The sequence below is a fragment of the Anser cygnoides genome, chromosome 12 (assembly GCF_040182565.1).
Source record: "Anser cygnoides isolate HZ-2024a breed goose chromosome 12, Taihu_goose_T2T_genome, whole genome shotgun sequence".
Lineage (NCBI taxonomy): Eukaryota > Metazoa > Chordata > Aves > Anseriformes > Anatidae > Anser > Anser cygnoides.
Window position 1 is genome coordinate 16,873,114 of NC_089884.1, and position 17,917 is coordinate 16,891,030.

General features: G+C 38.2%; 1 protein-coding gene across 2 annotated transcripts in view; it reads left to right on the top strand.

Moving 5' to 3' along the window:
- Nucleotides 1-17,917, top strand: part of TOX3 (TOX high mobility group box family member 3) — a 79,123-nt gene that overhangs the window by 50,903 nt on the left and 10,303 nt on the right. The window contains exons 2-3 of one of the 2 annotated variants that reach the window (XM_048075351.2): nt 1,109-1,174; nt 5,097-5,351. In XM_048075351.2, the coding sequence (XP_047931308.2) occupies nt 1,109-1,174; nt 5,097-5,351 (321 nt within the window). The remainder of the gene's footprint in view (nt 1-1,108; nt 1,175-5,096; nt 5,352-17,917) is intronic. The other variant, XM_048075352.2, reaches the window with a different exon arrangement.

The following is a 17,917-nucleotide window of genomic DNA, read 5'->3' on the forward strand; positions in this document are numbered from 1 at the left end:
AAATGGGAGCTTAGGGAAGAATGCTTAGTGTGGTTCAGCAGCAGTAAAACACGGTAGGGCATTGTTGCGGCAGCACTTTGCTCTCATTTGATGCTCTTGCAATGTGCACTGTGCCTGATACTAGAAATCTGAAAATGCAAAAAATTTTAATTTAGTGTCTTTTATGGTAGCTGCATGACATGCATGGGGTCTGTTCCTTGAAGCAAAGACTCTAGGCACCTGCCTGCCTTTGGAAGTGCTGTTTAAGGGAATAAGGCATGCTAACTGCCAGTTAACCAAATGCTGATAATCTCTTCCTTTCTGTGCTCAGTCTGTAGAAGAAAAAGTACTTATCTACGTCCACAAATGTTCATACTTGGGTGTTTGGAGGAAATGACTTAATGGCATCTGTGAGGATCCTTTCTGATCACTCGTTTGGGAGAGGAGTTGCACCACAGCAGGAGCAAGCGATCACCCAGCCTGGGTAGATCTCGGAGTCTCCGTGTGATGCCGTTCCTCTGATGTGAAAAATCCTCAGCAAAGTCTTCTGGCCTTAAAGATCAGTGGGGGTGGGAGCTCAGCTGGAATGAAGGATAGACAAAGGGGGATTGCTTGGCTTTTTAATTTTGCGGAAAGAATGGGATTTTAAAAGCAGTGCTGCAGATGCTCTTTCTTCTCCTTCTTACCTTCATCTCTTTTAAGCCAGCTCTGCTTGGAACAGTAATACAAAAGCTACTTCTAGCTACAGCTGTCCTCAAGATCAAGATCATCTGCAGAAATATAATTATGTGTGTCAGGAGAAGTGTAGCAGATTCGAAATGCCTTTTCTGGGGAATAGTCTATTTGTAATGGGCACTTAATTTCCAAAGACGTCCCTAGGCCTGTGGGATGGCTTTGTGACACAGAAAGTTGAAAAGGTACGCTTGGAGATCGTCCATGTGCAGACCTGGGGATGCAGAAGATGTAATAATAATAATAATGTTAAATAATAATGTTCTGACTTCAAAGAACACCTGCAAAATCATATCTTATCTGTTTTGCTTTTCTTAAACTTTTCTATGGTGGTGATGGGGTAAAGAAAAGTTTATTGTGGCATGCATTAAAATCCAAATATTTATTTTTCTTTCAGTTTGGAAACAATAACAACTACATGAACATGGCAGAGGCAAATAATGCATTTCTTGCTGCAAATGAGGTAGATATTTTTCTTTTTTTATCTATGCTCATATTCTGCTGTTTGCTTTGATAATTTAACAGACTTTGAATGGATGAAGAGTGAAGTACTGAATTTCTGTGTGTTTTATGGAGCACAAAATAAAGACTTTAATGAGAAAGAAAATAACCTGACAGCTCTCCATTACCAGTCAATTTAGCTGTCCATAAGGCTGTTACTTACATAGCATGTCAATAGAAACAAATCTGCTTTATGTATGAAAAAAAATCATAAACAGAAGGAAACAAATAAAAGGCACAGTAGGTGTACATTTTCAAAACAAGCTTAGTAATATTCAATAGCAGCTAATGTGCTAATTTCTGTTATAGATACAAATATTTTGATTTGGGTTCTTAATGCTCATATAAGTTAGAAAAACAAAACCAATTTTGTTGCCTGAAGCATGCTGGGTGAGGGAAACGTCTGATCGGGATTAAGAGCAAACCTGGGGGTTGGGCTGGTGGAGGCTGGCTGGGCTGTAGAGGTGATGGATTTGAGCACTGGCTTTGAGAAAGGAAACAGGAGAAAGGTACGGCAGCTGCAATCTGTGTATTTGTTGTTACAGTGGTGCCTCCTTCCAGCCAGTTAATAGACTATCAACATGCTAATATTGACCCCAGCTCCAGTTAGAAACACCTTTTGCTTGTCACTAAAAATCAACAGCTTTTATTCCAAAGGGAGTGGGAAGGATGGAAAATGCATGATGCACTGCCTTGCAGCGTGTGTGGCAATATAAAGAAAAAGAACTCAATATTTATATCAGGTGTATGCCATAAATGATCTTCCAGACATAAGAAAAGGTTAAAACCTGGGCAGCCTTGACTTTACATGTTGTAAGTGGTGATTCAGTCAGAGGTATTCTTATGCACTTTTAAAAAAATGATCTTGGAGAAAATAAGTAGAAAGGTGTAACAATAAATACGAAGGTTAGAGTTAGGAGTCATATTTTATGAATCATTTATACAATGGTCACCATCTCTTTTTACCCAGCAAGACTGCTTAGATAAGGGAATATTGTTTGGCACTAGCTCCAGTGTTATTTGTGATAATGAACACAAACCCCATCTGTAATGACAACATGATGTTTCTTTCTGTAGAATTTCTTTCCTACATTTGAATCAAACATTGATGAAAGCTCTGCTGCCAGCAGCTGTTCAGAGACAATTTAATTCCAGCTGTGATAATTCACCGTGTCAGACATTGGCTGTTATATGTTGATACAACAGTTCTCCAGATTTGCATTTTTATCAAAAGGAACAAATGTTTTGAACATTTCAGTACAGATGGCATTTAACTGTGTACACAGTTTTTTTTAAACATGTAAAATATAAATATTTGAAAAGTTAATAACTTGAAAAAATATATGATTGGTAAGATAAATCCCACAAATGTTAGAACATCTCTTGGTCATAACAGCACCTTTCTGCAATCCCAAATTGCATACTATTCAGACCATTTCTGCAGGCTGAATAGCCCAGTGATTTGGATTTAAGACTACTTCACTAAGGGGCTTGCTTTCTTCTTAGATTACATCTATTTCATCTTCGTTCTTAGGTCCTTGATATGTTTTTAAAAAAGACATATACATGCTTGGAAAAGTTATATTGTAAGAATTAAATGCACATTTTAAAAATGTTATGTTATACGTCAATTTGCTCTCCCGTTTGTAGTAAGCTGTGACTACTAAGATGAGTGGGGCTTCTCTAAATAAAATATTGTATTATTGTGTAACTGTGTTATATATTTATACAGATGTCCTAGATTTATTGTTAGATGAGGAAAGAATATCCAATTCTTTTAATTACTACTATCCTATAAACACAAGTAAAGAGAGGTTCAAGCGCACTGTAATAATACTGATTTCACTGACCCCCTTTGCTTGAACAAGGAATAGAAATATCATTAAGTGTTACTGCTTGCATTAAAGCATGAACCTAACTTTGCAATTACTGCATTACAATGTATTTAATTATAGTGTTTTTACATTAACACGAATGTAGCTTTCCTGCTAGGATTTTGGGCACGATCACTGCTGAGCTAGAAGCCCATTTTATTCCTGTAAATAATGCCTTAAGAGTGTAATCCTAGAGCACATTCAGGCTAAGAAGCCACACATTTGCTTTATGTTCTCTGTCTCTATGTCATGATTACCACGACCCATTTTAAAGCACCTTAAATATTTATTGAAATAATATTTCAAGTGTTAATTACAGTGGTAATGAAAACAGCCAAATGCCACATATCAAGAATGAGTGTTTATCCGTATTGTTAATGTGATATGTTAGATTTCATTAAGCAGTAATGGGGTAGCAAATGAGTCACAAATTACAGTTGCATCTGTTACTAGACCACATTAGTGCCAAAATAACTGCAAATGCAGCCATAGGGTTATGTTCATTAGCCAACCACTTCTCATGGCCAATCCATCCTTTGTGTTTGTGAACTAAGGGATACACAGGAATCAAAATTTACACCTTTTGTGATATAATAGAGGAGAAGTCAAACGTCTCCCTGTCGCCAGCCCAGCTTTCAGGTCCAGAATTAAGTTACAGTATTGCACCTCGAGTCTCGGCAGACTGACAGTAGTGCAGACTGCAGCAGTCTGGGACCTCATCATTTCTGGTGTGAGACCAATAATGACAGCTGACAGGTTCTATATGCAAGCAAAGGTTTTACTTGTGTTTCAGTTTCCATCTTTTCTCAAGCGGTTATTAATTTATATCATCATTAATGGTTTGAAGGATGACAATTTGCAGCAGTTAATGAGATCTTTCACTGAACATATCATTTTTAAATTAACTGGCATTAAGTCACTCTTTCAAACAATGTAAATAATACATAAAACAATTTCCCCTGCTCTCAACTAGGATCCTGAACTAATGCAAACAAACAAATCCCAGAGCAGTGTTGCATGTCCAGAACAAGACAGAGTGCCTATTTTGGGACTGCCAACTGCCCGACTTGATCAAGACCATCCTGCTTTGGGTACATTTAAAATGGCCTAATTTCAAGCACTGGATTTCTATTATTAAGTAGCAGTGGACCCGAAATACTATATGAAAGTTAATTTGACTCACAAGAAATTTGAATCAACACAGCTCATTTGTTTCCCAAATAAATGTCGGCAGTGTTGAAGCCAGATACAGACTCTACTTGAATAAAGATCTTCTCTGACAGACACGTGCACACGTACAAACACGCACAGACCCTGAAGATAACTGGCAGTAAACATTTTGCTCAAGGCATCTTAACAGGTGTTTAGTTCGTAACAAACCTACTGTTCAAACAAAGCTGGCTGGCTTTAAAAAGCACGGGAAGCTGCTGTAATCACCCACACTCCTTTGTACGTTTCTCTCCTCCAAATTATAACGCCGATATAGAAGGATGCATTGTACTTTGGGGATGGAAAAGAAAAGAAATAAAGACCGGAATTAAAATATTTCATGTTTACTAGTGGATAAAAAGGAAACAAAAGATGTGAAATGGTCAGTGCTGAATTAATGTTGTGTGTGTGCTACAAAATTGTCAGTTTTTTATGAACCATGAGAGTAGTATAAGCTGTTTGTGCTATTTTACTAACATATCAATAAAGTGGTAATTTGTTATACAGCCAAATCCAATGTAGCTGATATTCAGACTAACAACAAAGACAGATGTTGCTAATTAAGTACGCATTAAAAAACTGTTAATACTGATACTCCATTAAAGCCATATGATAATGAGACTTAAATCTTTAATCAGTATGTATCAGTATACAAACTACTTTAGTATATGAAACTTTTTTTTTTTTTAAACATATAGAGCTTGCATTTGAGAACAAAGCAAGATTTGGATGGCAGGTCCAAAGATGGCTTTGGAGAACAGTGTGCCCTAACGTGGTGCATCTTGTCCTGTCCTTTTTTAGCAGACGTTCCACACACCGAGCCTTGGGGATGAGGAGTTTGAAATCCCACCCATTACGCCCCCGCCGGAATCGGACCCTGCACTGGGGATGGCAGATATACTGCTGCCCTTTCAGGGCCTTGGCGACCAGCTGCCTGCACAAGGAAATGAATTTACACCTCAGTTTCCCCCACAGAGCTTGGATCTTCCCTCTATTACGATATCCCGAAATCTTGTGGAGCAAGACGGTGTCATCCACAACAATGGATTGCATATGGTAGGTCCAATTCTTTTTGTGTTTCGGTTGCAAAATCTTGTTTGTCAAAGCATAGTAACGTAGATTTGTGTCGTGTATCAGTTTTTATTGACTTCTCCAAAGATGTGTGCCATTTCTTGGTATTGTGGTCCAACCAAGCATTTGCCAATGTTCTGCATTATGTGCAGCCATATTCTGTATGAGTGATGACACATGTTGTCAGTGTTGCACAGCAAACAATGATATGTTATTATTTAGTTCCCTAAGGCAGTTGGCAAATGTTTAAGGGTTTAATATTGGTGGATTCAGGAAGATAAACATGGTTGTTAACGTACAGTGCAATGCTATACCGTGTGTAAACAGGTCTCTTGTAAAGAAGCAGTCAGGCTTTATAAACATAGAATTTTAATTTTGGGAACAGGGTTGGAAGCCCATGTCCATTGGCATCATGTGAATCCCAACTGCTGCTAGATTTCAAGAATTTGTTGTACGGTTGATAATTGGCAGCATGAGTTGAAGCACCATAGTGTTGGCCAGGGTGAACTACAGCATTTAGAAGGAATTGTTTGACCACATTTCAAATGTAGGACCCACGCTTGACAGCCTGCAGGATATTCTGAAAGCACAGTATTGAAAGTAGTTCAGAAAGGGATCCAGACACCTTATACAGGCAGTAATATACATATATATTTCTGTTTTCTGTATACCCCATGGGCTAGATCTTTATAATAATTATTATTTTTAACTACTAACAGAGTAGTAGGGATGCATTAACTGGACATGTACTCAGAAATACAGGGCCATAAAAAGACTTGTCCAGTGCTACTGTTGACCTGAGACTGTGGCAGGTTGAGCCTCATTTCTGTGTTCCTGTGACATTTTGGAGCCCTCCAGAAAGGGGAGGAATGATCTGGCTGTGGGGAAGGGCTGAGTGATGGAGCTACTAGGCAAATTTCAGTGATAGTTCCTGGTAATTAGAACACTAAAAACCAAGGCTGTATTAAGTTATCTCCAGAATCTGTTCATACTGTGTGGCTGCGATCGTGGTGGGAGAGTATATTGGGCAGTTTCCACTTTCTTGGTTCTTCCCCTTTTTTTTTCTTGTTGATTCCCCTTTCAGCTTTGGAGGGTCTCCCCACCTTTGGAGAGTCTTCTTTTGTGAGTTTCTCTAAGCTTCGGGCAGTAACATTCCTACTCCTAGACATGAGACGTAGCTGTGAGTCAGTTTATCATACTTAGCATTTTAAACTCAATGGTTGCCATTAGAATTAGTTTCTGTATTGCGTATTAAAGCCAGAGTGAATGTTTAGCTTCAACAGTTACTTTATATCAGCTCTAGTTATTCTGATCAGCTGTTTCATAGACCTTTTGCTAAACTTGTTGAAGTGAAAATACAAATTTACTGCTGGACTATAATAAAGGTCACTATGTTATTATAATTTCATGTACTTTTTTTTTCCTTTTTATTATTCTGGTGAGTGACAATTAATTAAAGAATTACAAATCAACACACAGTAAATTTCTCAGGAATTTTCCAGGCTTCTGGCTTCATTTAAAAGTTTAATGTTTCCTTTGAGGTAATGAAGAGTAGCTAGCCCTAATACAGAAATAAGCACAAACTGCTCACTCTTTAGGAGGTACAGAGCTCAGTAACTCCACAGGCACAAAGCAGGGACTGCCTGAAACAGGCCTTGAAGGATATGATACTTCTTTTCAGATCTCATTATGCATGGGCTTTTTTATGCCCTGGCCATGCTGGGTGACATACTGAGTGCCAAACACAGAAAAAAATTAATAAAACTTTAGAGTTGGGAATGTTATGCCTGAAAACTAAAGCAGTGGAGTGCGTGTGCGCTGAATGCAAAGAAACTTGTTCAGGAATATGTAATAAATACCATAAGCTGGATCAGTCTTGTGTTACATGTGAGAGAGTCCCCCCAGTGTTACCAAGTGGTTTGTAACCTGACCTTGATTTGCCTTATCATTTTGCATATTTTCACTGAATGCCATTCTTCCATTAAGTCAAGGTTTACATTGACTGCAACGGTAAGAATTTCTTCCCATATCGGTCAAAGGGAAGATCTAGAGAAGCTCCTGCCTTCATATCCCAATAATCCAGTGATATTTTTGAGGGTGACTGGCACTTCAAAGCTGTGGTTTTGGGACTTGTGTGCAGTTTTGTCACAGAGAATTGATGAGGAATGGGGGGATATGATACAGAGGAGCCATGCGGGGAGGTTCATGTGTCAGACACTTCCTGACAACTGCTAGATTTGTTTTGTACTGTGAGATGGAGTGACCCCTACCACTGCATTTTAGTCAGTGATCTTTTTCTCCTCTGCTCATAAATGCTGGGTGACATCAGGAATTTTAAAAATACTAACGCAGGGTCCTTGCATAGGTTTCCCCTGAACTCACATAATGCTCCTTAGTTCTCAAATTTTCCAGCCATTAATCTGTAGTTTAAAAATAGAAAATGAAAACAGTACATCATATTTTAGGTGAAAAATGTGCACTTTATTAAACTGGTAAATATTTATTAATAATATTAGAATTCATCTTTAAATTAGACATTTCATGAATTACCTTGCCTTGGAGCCATAAAAACTTTATTGCAGCAATAAAAAAAATGTAAAGGAGGCATTTTGACTATGAAATTTCATTTCATGGTCAATTGAATTTACTATATCTGAAAGAACTAAAGATGGGGCTGTAAAATAATTATGATGTTCGTATACACTTATAGAACAATGTTCTTATCCAGCGATACTAGGATAGTCTTATTTAAAGGCTGTATTAATAATGTATTGCTAATCACTAAAGCTTCTTTAGCTGAATACAAACTTAATTCTTTTTTTTTAAATATGAACTGCATTGAGTTTATTGGTTATCTTGTGAAGCATTAGAGAGCTTTACTGTAAGCCATATTCAATTTAGATAAATGTAGTCCTACCCTGTTGTAAAGTCCAGTAGAAGAATTTCACCTTGAAGAAATGTCATGAGATTTTAAATCACAAATGTTGAAAAAATAAAATGGGCTCGGACAGAATTATGATTAATACTGTGTGTCTTTGGCTTTTTGCTATGTACTACCTGACATGTTCACCTATAAACTTGAATGCAGAATCACCAGAGGCATGGTTAAAAATAGGTTATGTCAAGGTTTTCCTATGTCTCCCTTAGGGTATGGAGTTGGCTAGCTACTTCATAATACTTCTGCAAGTATCTCACATATTTCCCATAGGAAGACAGACAAAAAAAATCTTTTTAACATATTCTTTGTGCATTGTTATATTGAAAAATTCATTCACAGTGCAAGGAAGATATTTATTCACTGTATAAATGTGGCCTAGCAATTATTAAAAGCTTGTATTGATGAGTTAACAATTGCTCATACTATTAGGAACAAGGCAGTTCTGGACACAGAGGAGCTGGATCCAGGCACACTGAATTATACTGTGGAAGGAGTGACAATTTGTCACAATGCTGATTAACTTCATTATTATTGGCAACAAACACAACACATTTATCTTACTTAACAGCATTTTTTTACGTTTAAAAACAGACAACAGCAAGAAAAAAAAGGTGGAAAATGAAGGAAGGTAGATTAGTTTTCACATTTTAATAACATACAAAAAAATCCTTATATTAAAAAAAAAAATCACTGAAAAGTGAAGTGCTGATGTATGTTTGACTCCAAAGAACATACAGATTTAAATGGTGCAAATATTATTCTTATAAATGCTTGAATATAAGTAAATAGAAATCAACAGGAATATCCTCATTAAAAATCAACCCCCAGTATTTTATATTAATGCTCTGTTTTCTGTTGAGCTGACCATAGAAAAATTATTTTAATCTGCAAACTGTGGCAATTCTGTAAAACTACAACTTGTGCTCCTGAGGGTTCCTTTTTTTAACACCTCTCTATAATCTGCCCAGCCTGCTGAGTAGCATTGACATCAGTAGTACATCAATTTCAGAAAGTGGATTATTTTTACTAGACAGCTATTGTGACATATTGGGTCAGTCATAAATGAAAGATATTCATGCAAGCATGCAATACTTGTAATGAAGTCTCACTCTGACCTTCTGTATGATTGATTCTGTAATTTAGTTTTCTCAGGCAGTGCCTGAAATGAAATGAAATCATGTTGAACAAGTTTTGAATACCCACAGTGCACCAGGAGAAGAAAAATCTGCAGCCCCAGAGGCTTGAGAGAGAGCAGCTGAACGATTTATCTCCATGCTATTATAGCCTTTGCCAGCATTCAACATTTCTTTTTTTTTTTTTTTTCTTATTTGGCTTAAGTACTTAATTCTGCAGGTAGCTGTAAATGGGAAAATAAAATGCTGTTCAGATTTAAAATGACAGGACAGGAGTATGTGCAGGGGACTGATAAAATATCTTGAATAGAACTGACCTTTCATGTAGCTGAAAGTTACTGGGGGATTCATCCTCATAATTACCATATAGATTATTTTTATTTCTTTCCTGCAATGAAACATTTCAGAGAGCAGTAGTGCTGATTGAATGAAAATTGAACTTGTTAACATTCTTTTCAGCTTAGCCTGTTGTACATAACAGAAGGTTAGCTTTGATGAATTTCAAAATTCTCTTTCTGGTATCTAAGAAACAGACAGTAAAATAATTGTCTCTTTTCAGTCTGATTTTTCTCTTTTATTCAAAAAAGTACAGATGTTACAAAAACAGACTGATAATTTTACATGTATTGCTCCCTATATTCTTTATGCTGCTGGAGAAAATGTGTTTCCTATTCGATGAAGATTTGAGCCTGTTTATATTTTATAATTGTTGCAGTGCTTTCAGTGCATTCAGGATTCTGCACAGATAAGGCTAATTCATAGTGGAATAAGCTCATCTTTAATTACATTACTACTTAAGAGTGGCGCTGTGCTCAAACTAAAGGCATGGTGGTGGCTATTGCTTTTATTTCAAGAAGACTTTTTAAGTAAACAGCACAATGATGTGGCTTTAAAGATCCAAGTTGCAAATTTCAGCTTATTAAAGGCTGCAGAAAACAGAAATATTACTAATGTTTCAAAATAGTGGTACCTTTTATGTAAAGGTTGAAATCTTAGAGCGTTTATTCTCGGATTATTAATTTAACTTTTCAAGGGACAGATTAACAGAAGATTAAAAATTGCTTTCAAGGTAATTATTTCACTACTCACCTGCACGGCTTTAATTTATATGTTTAATTTTCCTTTTACAAAGAAACTACTTTGTAAATCTCTCTTCTAATATCCAGTCTGTGATCTTATATTTAGAGAGAATGCAGTAGGTTTTCAATTAATATAACATTATAACAACATTGTTTAATGTGTTGCAGATGAAGCAGTTGTTTCATGGGTCATTAATGTGTTTAAGGCCTGGAACGGTCTTTTAAAACAAGCGCTTGTTATTGTTATGAAAGTGTTTATTGTCATCTGTAATCCAAAACATACAACTAATTCTGGGAGGTTAAAATTATTCATTTATAGGAATAGCAGCTATTCTTACTAGGGATTATCTTCACAGTTTTCTTACCTGTATTTGTCCTTTGAGGAAGGTGGGCTACTGAACTCAAGTTCCAGATTAACATCATAAATCTGGTTTGCATTGGACATTGTGGCTGTTTCTAATAATTTGTGGGACCAGGAAAAAATAATCTCAAAACTAAGGAATCACAACTTACATGATGTTCTCATGGCTCAGATAGGTGACATTTGGTCATATACGGAATCTTTCAAACGGTGGCTCACGCTTCATGAAATTAGGCTGTTAGGGCTCATTTGCGATTTTGTAGCTCCGGTGCCTGTTACCAGGCTGGAAGTGTGTCCCTCTGTCTTCTGCCTGCAGATTTGGGCTATGGGCATCACTGATGAGCTTTCAAGTCTTTACAGAGATTTTTACTATATATATATTTTTTAATTTGTATATGGTTAAATATTTTGCGTCTAATGACATAGCTGTGCATTTTTAGTCACCACTCAGAGAGCACGTATGCCCACTTCACAGGGCCCCGGGGGAGGTGGACGATGGGCTGCAGCCCCGCAGGCCATAGGCAGCAGTTGTTTCTGTACAGAAACTGCTACAACTTCCACGGGAGATGAAGACAGCGCAGCCTAATGATATACTGAATAATAGAGTTTTTAATAGTGTGTAGATTCTTATGTCCTCAGTGACATTGTAATGCTTAGAGTAGATAATATAGTCACTTTTCTGTGAGACGTGCTCTTTCCTCCTTTCTCATCGATACGGAGACAATAGGCCATCTGTTAATGAGCTGCTATGGTTGAAGAAGGAAACGGATTCTCGTGTTCTTTTCAAAAGTTGGTAATTCAAAGCAGAACAAAATCCTTAACCGAATTTTTATTCGTCGCCTGATGGTCGGTGTAAACTGTTTCCTGTCTGAGCAACCATGAGAAGGGACCTGTCTGTAGGAAACAGCGGCAGCCGTTCCCAAAGACACCTGTCTGAATAGCAGGTACTGCGGGTGCTGGGGGGAAAAATAGTGGAAGCAGGTTATTAACCTACCCAGCTATGAGGGACTTCCACGTGGAAAAAGAAAAATACACAAAGAGTCTGGGAAAAAAAGACTATGCCTGCGTGGTATTCATAATGCCTACATCAGGATCCATTAACTCCACAAGATACTGGGAGGTGCCAAATGAAGGCGCGGAAAGTGCAGCATCCACCAGGAAGCTGTCAGGAATCGGCAATACGCCTAAGAAGTAAGCTCAGAGGGAGTGTGGACATACCTGACCGTGGGCACCAGCTGTGTCTTAAGCCTGGGCCGTGGCTTTGAACTCTTCTGCCTCCTGAGTTTCAAGTCAGGTGTGAGCAAACCCTGACCTGCTGCTTCCTGAAGTCAGCCGGATGAGGCAGGTGCTGGTGCTGGTCTGCTGCATGTGTTGTACCTGGACAAAGGCTGCATTGGGTCCAGCCTCCCTCATTCTTGGGTCAGTTGAAAACTGCCTTTGCAATTCCTCCTGTTCTCTATTGTTACCAGCCACGTTTCCTCATGGACAGCTTACCCAATACTCAGCTTTCACCTCCAGTTCTCAAGCTATAAAGAAATATGGAGTCTTTGTAGAGTTTTAGATTATATTCTATGTTGCCAGGTAGCTGGAAAAAAAAGGGGGGGGGGGGAAGCTTGGTTCTGATAATATGGAAGATAATGAGACCTACTTTTCTGATTTGCTTAAAAAAAAACAAACAGAAGACAACAAAAATCCCAAAGACAAAAGCACAACACATCAGTATCAGCACTTGTGGCAGTGTTAAACAAATGCCACCTAACACCTGAGTGTCGTTTGTCCCTCCCTGCCCCCCCCGCCACATTTCTCGCACAATTTATGTTACCTTTGGTAATGTTTGTCGGTTGTCATGCTTCCTTGCAGTCTCTCCCCATGATGCTTTCTGCATAATAAGGACCTTTGAAGTCTGCCTTTGATTTGGTAACTGAAGCACCTGGAGTTGCAGAGGTTGTAACAAAACTGCTAACAGCACTTATCTGACATTGCAGGACTTCATTTCAACTCTCCAGTGTTTGTTTGCAATGTGCCTTCGCTGTTTGCATACAGCAGACCTAAGCTTGTACTACTAATTTGGATAGAAGCTCCTCGTGCCAGCAGACTGATCAGATCAGAGCCCAGATCTGTGATCTGAGTCACGCGCCTTGTGATCATGCTGTTGGATCCCGTGTCCAAAAGGAGTGTGATTCAGAATGGCTTAAAGTATGGTAGGCAGCCGGGGAGGGCGGGGAATGAGCAGGGTACCTGCTTTTAAAAGTGTCTGCAAAGTGGTGTAAAACTTGAACTATAGATAAGTTGTGAATGAGGTGATCAGTAGTGGCTGCTGTGGGTGGCTTCAGCAAGCCCAGGGTGCCATCCGTCTGCAAGAGCAGAGGCCCTTTCAGAACAGGAAGGCTCAACATGCAGCAGAGACAACCAAGAAGCATTGCCCCTTCAGCCCACTTTGGGGACTGTAAGAGGAATGTTTCGGGTCATCTTTCAGACAGATGTGGTTTGGCAGGAAAGTAGATTGATGAGAACGAGGCTCCCAAACCACAAGAGCTGTGCCAGGCTGGCTGGGTGACCTGCTTGAGCATTATGAGGAAAGTCTTTTATCGCTTGCTTTGGCTGTGTGATTTTGCCCAGCTGTGAGCATTTAGTGATTCCTCACCATGTAATGCACCATTATGTTAGAGATACCTGAGCCTGTTGTGAACAAGCTGGTACCGGTGGGGGCACAGAGCAGCGGGGCAGGGGGAGCCAGAGCTGGGGCTCAGGGCCGTCTCGGTGTGGCAGGTGCCCAGGCTGCTTGGCTCCATCTCTTGGCACCAGCCGCATCTCTGAGGTGGTGCTGCACCACCTGGCATAGGTGTGCTCCTCCTGCCTGCTCCCCGAATGTCATTCCATAAAAGGAATCATTTTAATTTGTCATTTGGTGGTCTCAGCATTGTAACCACCCGACGTCACTGGTCAGGCTGTCTGCTGAGAAAGAAGTTCTGTGCTACCCAGGGGTAGAACGAACACCAGCCACAAGAGGGGTCACTGACCTGAAAGAAAAGCATGGGGAAAAAAAAAGAAAATCAAGGGACAGTAGATGAGAAAGATTCAAAGAAAACGTGGTAAATTAGTTTGAAGGTGGTAGCCATAGAAGAAAATCATATAGCAAGAGATTTATTTCTAGACAGAGGAATTTCTACAGACATCTGAGACTGACGGAAAAAAAGGAGATAGTTGCTCAGTTTTGAGGAATGAATCAGTGGGCCCTAATGTTATTTTTTTTTTTCCTTTGTGCCTCTTCTCTGGGTTATGTGCTCTTTCTGTGTGAACAGAAAACAGTAATTTCTGATGTATTGGGACTGGGGGAGCGCACAGACCAGGAGATTGCATGCTCTTGATGTCTTTCAGGCAGCAGAATGTGCGTAAGCCTCCCGTCACCAACCAATCTTTCAGATCTATCTGCAGACATCATTTTTTTTCTCTGACATGTACTGTTTGTTGTTGTAGCCTTTATTTGGGAATTAAATTAGGTAAGGTTTACTTTACTACAGAGACACAAAGGAAAGCCTAGGAGTGTTCTCATTGCTAGAAAAAAGAAGCTGCTGCTTGTAGTGGATCTCCTGATAACTGTAGTTTGACAGATCATCACCGATCACAGTATCTGAAGGGGGGAGAGGAAGGACACTTCTTTAGTGGTGGCGTTACCAAGTGCAACTGTTTTATACTCTATTAAGTAAGGATTTAATCTCTGACAGAGAAAAGCATCCTGTTAGTTTGATTTGTTTTGACTGGCAGCGAATTCCAATCTTGTAAAAATTTAGATTAATGGATTCTTTTATCTCTATTTTGCTTGTGGAGAAAAAGAGTATTGAGGATTTCTTCTGGAGATATGCTGACATGCCCAAAACTAAAGGGAGTAATTTACAGGCAAGCACAACTGAGGATTCCACTCTTTACATTGAAGTGCATTTGCTTCAACTCAAATACTTCAAAGTATTACATCAGCTTATGTTATATTGACAGTGACAAATTCCTAAGGCAAAAGAATATGTAATGTTTTAAGTCAACTTCCAAAACCAGGGCACAGTGAGCATAAACATAAATGTTAGCTTTTGCGTAGTTTTTTTTGTTGGCAGATTTACCACAGACTTGACTACTTTTCTTAAAACTCTGGCTCATGCAGTATAGGGTCAGATCCCAGCCCTACATCTTGGTGGAGGTGTTGCCTATTTACATGATTGAATATTGTAGACATTGATTTTAATCGAGACTCCATTGTTACACAAAATGGTCTAAAAAGTATTTTCCTAGTTACATTTCATATATCCTGTTGAATGTTTGTGGAGTTCAAAATTTTGTCAGTGTAGAAATCCAGGATAAAACTATTGTCTGCAAACGATACTCAAAATGCAGGATAAGTGGAAATTACGACATCTCTAGAAGTCATGGCTGGCCCTCTGTACCATTTATCTATCAAAATAAATACTAGCTCTGTTAGTGGCTCTATTATCTACTGGATACCTAATAACTTGGTGTCAGAAGAAGGAACTATCCTTTATTACCATAGTTTTTCCCTTGTTTCTCAGGGGTATGTTTCACTTTGGCTGGATGAGGTACAGAAATTGTTGAAAAACACCTTTAACTGTATACACTGTATAAATTAAAGTATTAGAGTTCACACCTTAAATTAAAGTCTCATTACTCTGTTTGCTTTCCTGGCTGTAAAGGAATTGATTTTTATAAAATTTTGAGAACTTAATACTTCTGCAAATCAAACTAAAACAATCTACATATTTTGCATATGCTGTGAGACATGTCCTTTGGCATGACTTCTAAATATGATTAAATAGGACTTCTTTGACATGACTCTCTAAATAGATTAGAATAGTTGAAAGTAGGATAATTTGTTGGATGGATAACCTCACGGTGCCTTTGATGTCTTCAACACATCAAATGATGAAACTCTTCATAATGGGTGCTATTCGAGCTATTCAGGAATGACGACAGAAAGCCAATTAATTTTCAGAGGGGAAAACATTTTGGACCATATTTTGCTTTTTAATTTATTTTCTTTAATAAATCAATATGTATAACTGAAGAGACCAGAGAGGTGGCTGGCATTTCCCTCAGTAAATTTATCTAAACCATATTTTTTTGCAGCACTATGTAGGATTACAATAGAAACAGAGATCTGAGACAGTCATTTCAGTCTGCAGAGGAATCACACAAGTCATTTCTCTTTGGTTTTCCATTTCATCCATTAAGTCCTTGTTTGATTGTCAAGCTGAGTAAACCAGTGGTTGAGTTGTGCCTGACTGTATGTTAATATCAACAAGTTTTGCATAACTTCAGTCCAAAACAGTACAGCATATCAGGTTCACTCAACACTTCCTTCTGTTCACTTGAGGAGTCCATGATTTATTTTTTTCAGAACTAACCTGTCATTTCTGCATTATGTGATGAAAATCCTGAATGCTTATGATGCTCGTAATGCTTACATACCGCTTCTACTTCTAGTTAAGTTTATGTAAGAAATGAGCATGTGTTACTCTCTAAAATTTTCACAGTATTCTCAGTGGATTATTTTGAATGCACAAGCTTTGCCTTTTCAATTTTTATGTAGTAATATAATTAGGGTGTCTTGTGGATGTTTTACTGTAATTGTATTTCCATGCGTTCTCTTGATATAAGATGTTTGTTGTTGTTAAACATTTCTTTGTTTAACATTTCATGCATAATGAAATGCGGATCCTTTTGGTTCAATACTGGTCTTTGTAAAATAAGGAAAAAAATAAGAGGTGAGATAATTGATGGAAAACTTGCTTTCTTGATTATATACTCCTCCTTAGATAGATTTTGTTTGCTCAGAATTTATATACAAATGCTGCGAACCTCATTGTTACTATCGACCACCCTGCTTTCTAGCTACATACCAAACCACTGTACAGCCATAAACAATGGCTTATGCTTCCTTGTCTGAAACCTCGTCTGCAGATAGCAGAGGCTATTGAGGCCCACAACACCAAACCGCAAAATAAAAATGAAATTCCCATTCCTTTTTTTTTTGTATTGATTAGCCACATAACTTTAATTCCAAGTGCAGAAAATAGATGAATTCCTGGTTATCATATGCACATAAGATGTAATGAGAAAAGATTGGAAATGTTATAAAATATCATCTTTTATATAGTAAGTCTTACCTGCTTGGTGCTAGAGAGTCAATTACAAGATATTGTTGTTTCTAATACTAGCTTCTAGTGAAGTTTTTAAAGATTAAAAATTGGGAAGAGGTATAGAAGAGAAAAACAGGAATTAAATAAGTTGATGAAAAAACACAGAAGCATCAAATAGCCTCAGAAGTAGCCTCAGAAGAAGTGACAGTTAAGAATTCATGGGCTTTTGTATAAAATTAGATTCTGGGTCAATGCAAGTCAAGAGAATTTAGTCTCAATAAAATCGTAGATGCAACTGAAATGACAAGACTTAGAGTAAATCGTTTGTAACCCATGTCATCATATTTCGTTGCCTTCGTGTAAAGGCCCAAAAAGCCTGTTTTGTGTAACAATAGAGAGAGAGCAAAGGCTAGCCTTTTAGGCCATAGAACAGCCTTACGAAAGTACTGCCTGCAATATAATGAAGAAAGTTGCTTTTTATGAGAGAAGGTAATTCTGAAGATCTCCACCTTTGCTTTAACAACACATTTTTTTTTCTTAATGCAATAAAGCAATGTCTGTAAACTAGAAAGGAATGGAGTAATATGCAGAAAGTGATATCCTTTTAAAAAGACTTTGAATGACTTCCAGATGCTGCTGCCAATACAATTCTGAATCAAAATGACCCTCTAGTTAACGGTCGTAAATTTTCACAGAAAGGTGCCCTGAAGCAAATGGGTATTTCAGCCAGTAAGTCTGATGTTTTGATCTTTCTGTATCAGTGCTTCACTTTTGGCACATGCATTCATCTCTAAGGAACTATGCTCCTTTACTGAAAATATTAAAAGACCTTAAGAAGTAGGAAAAGCAGCATGGTGCAGTATGGATGATGAACCGAGGGGCAATGGCTTGGCAAGC